The 8,585-nt window shown below is 39.7% G+C and overlaps 1 protein-coding gene across 1 annotated transcript in view; it reads left to right on the plus strand.

Annotated features, from left to right (window-relative positions):
- EPSTI1 (epithelial stromal interaction 1) overlaps window positions 1–8,585 on the plus strand; it is a 131,713-nt gene that overhangs the window by 90,636 nt on the left and 32,492 nt on the right. The window contains exons 7-8 of the mRNA XM_019525289.1: window positions 1,120–1,213; window positions 5,260–5,343. Coding sequence (XP_019380834.1) covers window positions 1,120–1,213; window positions 5,260–5,343 — 178 coding nt within the window. The remainder of the gene's footprint in view (window positions 1–1,119; window positions 1,214–5,259; window positions 5,344–8,585) is intronic.

Consider the following 8,585-nt stretch of genomic DNA (forward strand, 5'->3'; position numbering starts at 1 on the left):
TTTCTTTTTTGTGCTTTCACCGATGTATTCATATCCTTCTTAAAAAGGCAGTCACCCAAACAGGAGGCAATATTCCAGCATTGCTTTTGCCCCAGGGAGGATTCAGAGGGCATGCAGTGGTGCAGCTGTACCCCCCTCCCCCCCACCTCCCTTTTGAATTGGAATGCACTACAGGAGTCTCTAAAAAATTTTAAGTCACTAAAGCAGGTGAACTCTCCCTCCCCCCCCCCCCTTTTCTGTTTCTGCTGCTTTCCCCACTGTCCTGGGGAGAAGGGAAGCTCCAGAACTGCTCTGCCCACCCCAGCAAGGCTGGGCAGGGGCTGGGCTCAACCAGGTACAGTGGCAACAGTGCAGTGGGAGAATAGTTTTCCCCTCCCTGCCCACTTCCCTGGGAGCAGGCATGGGGAGGGGCAATCCCTCCATCCATTCCTGCTACTGTCCAGACCCCATCCCCATCTGCACCCAGCCCCTGAGCAGCCCAACTGGGGCAGACACAAATTGCTCTGGAGCTTCTCTTTCCCCCTGGGACAGTGGGGAAGCAGCAATGGCCAGTGGGGGAGGAGTGGAAGGGGAGGGGAGGGGTCAGTGGAGTGTCCAAAGAGAAGAAATGATTCTGTACATCTATGTTTCAGCTAAAGGCAACTTGGATTTTGTTTAAGCCAATAGCAAGACAAACTAATTTGTTCTAAAGGTACATTGTACACTTTACAAAAGGGAACAATAATCCTTTATTTAAGACACTTATCTGATATTTGGAGATTTGAAACTGAGGATTCCATTAAGCAATTACATGGTGGTGATGGTGAAAGCTGATAGAATGTGCATCTAACTTTTCATAGCATAAGAGTGAGAAAACAATAGTGATAGAAATAACTTGGAAATAACTGTTTTTTTCTTTCTCAAAGAAATCATTCCCAATAAATGCCCTATGTCCACAATATCACTTCTATTTCTGATGTCCTACTTCATTCTGTCTCTCCGCATAACCTTTTGTTCCACCTGTGATGCTTTTCAGTCATCACATGATAAAAAAGTCTAGGCTAGACTCCAGGGGTGCAATAAAAGACTGTATTTATTTTTTATGAAAGCACTAACAATTCTATTTGGATTTCTCTGTAGCAAAACCAATGAATTATTGAACAGATTGGACTTAAGGTTGCCAGAGAGAAACTCCTGTCAAATTGCTAATCGTGGCCCAGAATCTACAGCCTGGGTAAGTGCTACCGTGGAATATGTAATATCTCCTGCATAGGTCTGCCAGCATTAAAGTTTCTCTCTCCCAGTAGTAAAACTTTAGAATATTTTATATTAGTTTATTAACCATCCCTGATAACTAAGAACCAGATTTTTATCCTCAGTTGGGGTCAGATTTTCAGATATGCACAATAGTTAGCAGTTTTTGTGGAGAGCAGCTGGACCTAATAGATGTTAAGCCTTGTTGAAAATGTGCCCATTTCATATAGATTCATAAAAGGGTATTGCACTACTTTGAAAATCTGGCCATAGGCATAAGTCTGCTTTTTTTGTGGGCACACAAAATGTAAGCAACCAATGCATCTCAAGCAAAACCAAGGAAGTGATTCTTTCAGTTTATTCAGCATTGGTGAGACCACAGCTGGACTACTGTGTCCAGTTCTGGGTGCTGCACTTTAACAAGGATGTGGTAAAGCTTGAGAGAGTCCAGAGAAGAGCCACCTGTATGATCAGAGACTTGCAAGGCAAGCCATACGAGGAAAAGCTGAGGGACTTGGGCCTCTTCAGCCTAAAAAAGAGAAGGCTGAGAGGGGACTTGGTAGTAGCTTACTGCTACATCAGGGGCATACATCAAGGGCTCGGTGAACAACTGTTCACGAGGGCACCCTTAGGGAAAATCAGGAGTAATGGTCAGAAACTCCTGAAAGACTGCTTCAGGCTTAACACTAGGAAACACTTCTTCATGGTCAGGGTGTCCAAACTGTGGAATAAACCTCCTCCAGGGGTGGTGCAATCACCTATCCTGGAAATCTTCAAGAGGAGACTGGACGGTCACCTTGCTGGGATCACCTGACCCCATTCATCTTTCCTGCCTGTTAAAGGAAGCTGGAGCCAATAATCTTGCAAGGGCCCTTCCAGCACCTTACAATCTGTGAATCTATGAATGTGCCTTAGCTACTGCACATTAAATTTAGTACCTCTAGCCTCTAGCCTTTAATAACTCTAATATGAGATACTAGATAAAGGTGCGGTAGCTGCAAAGGCAAACTTTTTTTTAATGATGCTTAATGCACGGTAGACTAATTCTACTGTGCATTAGTGCATTAGCATGGTTTTTATTGTGACATGCTAATGCATGGTAGAACAGTCCACTGCGCATTAATGCATCTCATGTGGATACGCCCAGCATGTCCTATCAAGTGATTCAATTACCACTTTGATAGCTTGTCCCATTCCTGAAGTAGCCTGATAAAGTATCACCCAGTTATCACTGCTCTAATCCCGTTGCTTTTCTGTCAGACCCAGATGACTGAACAAAATGATAACTCCTTACATCTTCCCTAAATTCCTTGAAGGCTTCTCTGTTTTTCACTAGTTATGTCTCCTAAACTGCAGTCATCTCCTTGGGCTGTCCCACTGCTGGATGTACTTGCAGTGGGGAGTATTGGTACTAAGACAATGTTTGTAGAACCATACCTAGCCTGGGAGATTACATGTGGGAGGCAATCAGCAGATCAGTTGTCATGTGCAGAAATTATAATTGGTAGCTGTAGCCTGAGGTTGGCAAGACCTTGGACAACTTTATTAATTATTTTATATACAGTCAGAGGCTTTAGTTTTTGCCCAAACTTAAATGCCAGCAATTATGGAGGAAAAAGAATGCCTCTCCCTTCCTTTAGACTTGCTTCAGGCTCCCAGGAAGTATACTGCAGCCATCCAGTTTGAAAATCACCTTGTTAAAGAAAATATATTCAGGCATCAGGTTTTCCTCTTGTGCCTTGCTTTTTTGTCTTTTTATTGACCCCAGGAAAGAAAGAATGAAAGAAAGTGGTGCACAGATTTTTCTTTTTTTAATTCTTTAGGCCCAGCTGTCAGTAGCTTCCTTGACATTTTCCACAGGCATTAAAGAGGTCTGTTGGTGTGCAGGAAGAGGGAGTGTCTGAAGCACAATGTACTCTGCCTTTTTGGCTAATTTTGCCTGCCACTGTGGGCTGCTAATGCAGACTATGGGTTAGAATGGCATCCGGCTGTTCTATGTTATGGGTCCAAGTTATGAGGTCATGTTATGGGGCACTGAGACAGCCAGAAATATGACAGGTAGAAAGATGACTTACCACCACCCTTGCATCCCCAGTTGTTGCAGCCTAGCAGCTGAACAATGGAGAGTTGGGTTTCATGAGTTTTTCTGAGGCAGAAACAATCCTGTCAATTTCAGTAATTTGTATTAGTAGTAAGACATGGGCAAGTTCTTGTCATTGGCTGTGATTTCAGAAATAGATATGAAAGCCCTCAATGAGGCAGAGTTGGAATGGGGATGTATCTCCTCAATCTGAAATGGCTTAAAGAATACCTTTATTTCCCAGCTGAAACATCTACTTGTGTTAAACTCTACAATTTTGTTTCTAAAATTAAAAAAAAAAGTGAAAGTGACATGTTACATTGTAGCTCACCTTTTAACCACTGCCCAAATACACGGGAATAATTTCTATGATGCTTGTTTTTATGTAATATCTTTATTATTACTACCCTATTAGAATATATAAATGTTTTGTGCCACTATCACACTGTGGCCCCTTAGTCAATTTATCTTTCAGTTATAGCACAGCTACACAACTAGAAAAAAGGCTGATCAAGCAAGTGGGAGTGGAAACAATCAGCAGATAAACTATCAGCTGCTACACTCATTTAAGGGACCTAAAACACACAACCAGTGTGTTACTACTTGGTGTACCTGAGATAAAATTGCTTAAGAATTAAAGTGTAATCGGAAAGGGAAAATGTTGTGCTCTAATTTTGTTGATTTGATATGGTCTCTTACCTGGCCTATGTTGAAACAAAGAAATTTAGGATACAATTTTATCAGATTCTAAAATATAACATCTACTCAAGAGGAATAACAATAGATTTTATTTTGATGTATGTCTTGGAAAGTTCTTGTTAAAGTTATACCCTTGAATTCTCCAGATCCTTTCTTTGGTATTACTCTCCAGTGTATCTAGTTATAAACACCCGGTTGTATAATTTGCATTCAGTTATTCCAGACTACTATATATGGGAAATGTCACGTTCTTTTAAGTGAATCTCCTTATTTTATTGGTGGCTTTTTAGGCCCACTTTTAAGTCATGCTCATAATTAATGTTAATCTTGTCTTTCAAAGTGTTAACAATCTGATCTAGATTTTTATTGTCTTCCAACTAGATTAACATACTCTTTACACAATTCTCCAAGTCATTACTGAAAGTAATGAATAATATTGGACCCAGAATGGGTCTCTCTGGACACATGTAACAATTCCTCCCAGCTGAAGATTGAACCATTAATAATTGCTCTCTGTATTCAGCCTTTTAGCAAACTATGCACCCGTCGTTTGGTAGCTTAATTTGATCCACATTTATCAAGGCATGAGACTTGCATGGAATTGTACCAAAGCCCTTATTAAAGCCACACTATGCAATAACCACCCCTTTTTGTAATATATTATGTTAGTTGTTGTTGTTTAATGTGCTAATAAGCAAAATATACACACACAGGAAGTCACATTTTCTTCTCTAGGAGGTTACAGTATATAACGAAAGATGCAAGCAAGCTATAGAAGAACCTGCTCTATGAAACACTTACTCATAACGAGTAAGAGCCGTCAAATCCAGCCCCTTGTTAATGATTTCAGATCTAATTCACAGGTTTCCTCTACTCAAATCCCCTAAATGTGTTTTAGCCACAACATATTGCAGGCACAGTTTCTTTGGAAAATAAACCACTCTAGCAATGGCATTGTGAAAAATGTAGAAGTTAACTTATCTGACTCCTGAAAAGTGTGCTTTTTTTTCTAATGGTAGTATTTCATTTCCAGGAGCAGCCTTTGTTCCTGCTTTAATATGTGGCTCTAAAGAAACTCTGCATAAAAACATTTAAATGAGTGGAATATGCAAAAGAACCTCATATCTAGGTTTTAAAATAGATCCTTAAGTGAACCTTAAAACACTTTTGTTATGTTAATTAATTGTATAAAGATAGAATGGGATTCTCTATCAGTTATCTATTTTATATTCTCTGATGACCAACAGGGGAGAAGCCACAGCTATAGGGAAACCCAAAAGGAAATTGAAAACAGAAGATTACAACAAATGAGGGAAGAACAACAGTGCAAGGTAAATATACCATAATAGCATAACACTTTTATGTGCAGCATTTAAGCATACAATCATGTTATGTAATCAATTAAACACATTGATCATTGGGACATATACATGCAATCTGTCCTCAGGAAAATGCTCTGGACCAGTCTCAGACATGACAGAGAATGAGCCAAACTGCAAGGTCCAAACCTAGACTCAAACCTCGACAAAGTTCATGGGGTTTGGATCTGTATGATGGGTTTGTGCATTCAAACAACCATGTAAAATATTTTAGATCACAGTGCCCAATTTTGCACTCGAGCTAATCAACCTCCTCTCCTGGAGGCTGAAATACTGTAATCTTACTGAGAGTTTCAGGAACCCATGCTAACCTCAGATTGCGAAGGTGATTCTGACTAGAGAACTAATGCCAATCCCCCGCAAACTGGAGTTGTAAATGAAAGCTTAGTCAAAATGTCTTCAAAACTATTACACTACCTATCCAATATATCTACTTCTCTATTCTTTAGCTAAAACACACACACTACATCATTTAAATATGATAAAGATTGGCTAAAAAGCATGTACTGTATGAATCAGATCTGTACATGTAACACTGATGTATGTCTAAAATGCATCCTGTCCACTGTAGGAAAGCTTATAGTTTCTGGTGAAATAAGCAGGCAGGTTTGTGTGCACTAAAGTCACTTTAAGCCAGGACACTTGGGTATTGGGAACAATTTAGTCATGGCAGCATTGAGTTCAGTACAGGCTGAAAAAACAGTCTATATAGCTGGGTAAATACTCCGATGGTTGGTTACCCAACCAACGCTGAGTCCCACATACAATCTAAAGTCACTGCAGCAGTGATTACCCCGCAGACATTTTCTTAGATCCTTATGTAATAGGCCCAATCTCATTTAATGAGTCTGATGCTAGAAACAGACATTGCCAGATGGAGTGGATCAGCTGTTCCAGGATTTGTCCCAGCATAGCTGATCTGCTTCACTGGGCAAAACACACATTGCCCCTGATGCTACAGGACAATGGGTCACATATTCTCTTGGGCTTGAGGGGCCTAATCCTATGTTCACCAGGAATTCCTGCACAGGATCAGGTCCCTGGAGCTCTGGGAGTACCTGCCTGGCTTTCTGCTCTTACAGAAACAGTCCCCTGGGACCTCTGGGGCACATTTCTTTAAGCAGGGAAGGGTGGGCAGGTGTTCCCAGGGCCTGATCCTGTGTGGACAAGCCTGGGGTGTGCAGGATCAGGCCCCTTAAGCCCCTCAGAGCAACTGCCCAGGGTGACTGGACAGTGAGAGCAGCTCCAGGGTGCCCACACTCTCTGACCACAAAGCAAATAGACAGCCAGTGCAATAAAGCAGCACAAATTAATACTACCTTTGTCATGCCCACAATTCTTGGGCATTTGTGGCATGACAATGAGCACAGATGTCTGTTTGCTTGGCCTTTGTGCTGCCTTAATATTGTTTATGGGGGCACAAAGATGACAAAAGGCATCATCCATTTCCACCGTGCGAGAGCTGGACATATAACTCAGGTCCCCTGACTCCCAAACATTTCAAATCATTAAGCATAACATTACTTTTTGTTCCATTAAACATAAAACCTTCCATTGTTTTAGTACCTGGAATTATGAATTCATCAAGATAAAATGCCTTCATTAAACTATGTTTATATATATTGTAGAACTTACTACTTTCCCAAAGGGTATGTACACTTTCTTCTGTATTTGAAAACCAAAAATATTCTTTTATAAATGAAACAATTGTGGGTGTGTCTCATACATAGCTGTAGGCCATCACCTGCAATAATTTAGGAAAATGGACTCCTTTCTATTGTAGGGCTGGGGCCTTTCTGATGTATAAGGTAACTCTTAATTTCAGGCTATTTACTGCTTTCCATAGATCTTTAAGAGTGCAGTGACTATGTGTGATATTTCTGTGTTGATAAGTAGAACCAAGGTACTCCCTGCCTTAATAATTGCTGTTTTACCTACTGGACAAATTAATCTAAATCTACTGTAAATTGTACATATTTTCAAAGCTGCAATAATTGTCCCTCAGATTGATGTTTGCTCTTTCCCACTTCAAGCGAGTATTTATTCATGCAGCTGTAAATTCTTTCTTGCATGCACCTCTTAGTGCAACGTAGCCATAAAATTTATAGGTTTTGTCAGTTGTACTTTTTTGGAACAGGTTTTAGCATGCACTGATTGATTTAAAATTTTCAGTGCACTTCAAGCACAGCATCATATACAAGCAGTATATTTTAGAGCATTACACCAAGAGAAGGCTCAACATATTGGAAAATCAGATAGTGGATTTTAATTTTCAGGTTGAACAGTTATTTAAAACAGTGAAAATTAAGCTTGGCTTTTTTATTTCTTAATCTTGTTTTGCTTGTAGGGCTAGACAAATATTAATACAGAACACATTTTTCCACTTATTTTTTGACTGATTTATATTGATTGTGTAGTTTTATTAATGTTCCATTTCATTTGTTTTTATTTTTGGAGTTCCTTCTAGTTACTGAAGCTTTCTATAAATGCATCATTTTATTTTTAAATGCCATCCTTACCACTACCCAGTTTCTATTAAAAATATGCAGGATGTGTCCATTTTTCCCTGGAGAACACTTTTCCTGGTAAAAGTCTGTAATTCCAGTTTATGTTGCCTGTACCTATAATAATATGAGATCTTTAGTATGTCAGTAATTCAACTAGTCTCTGAGATGACACGTCATCTTGCATAGAAATATAGTGATTCAGCCACTTCAAACAACTTACATGGAGCTAATGTTTCTTTGGTTAGCACTAAATATTTACCCGAATGCCTGCCTGTGAGTCAGAGCAAAAGGAGATGGAACATGCCTGCCTCAAGTAACTACCTTTAATCATAAACATCACTGTAATCATAACATTAAAATGTATAGGAAGGGGGCATAAGGCATAACAATGCTCAGGTAGTATTGAAGTGATGTAGCCGTGATGGTCCAGGAAATCTGTGAGAGCCAAAAGTTATTGTGAATGATATCTTTTATTGGACCAACTGCACAGTTGGAATAGATTTAGACAAGTTTTTGGGTATCAGAGTACTATTCTAAGTATGTGTGATACCTGATGGCCTGTCTAAAATTTATCTCAATTATTCAGTTGGTCCAATAAAAGATTATCACTCATAAAAACTAGATTCTTAACGATGCTTAACATTTTATGAGGCACTAGCAAAATGCCCATCATGAAGGATGGGTGGG

The sequence above is a fragment of the Gavialis gangeticus genome, unplaced genomic scaffold, assembly GCF_001723915.1.
Source record: "Gavialis gangeticus isolate Ggan-Ray unplaced genomic scaffold, GavGan_comp1, whole genome shotgun sequence".
NCBI lineage: Eukaryota > Metazoa > Chordata > Crocodylia > Gavialidae > Gavialis > Gavialis gangeticus.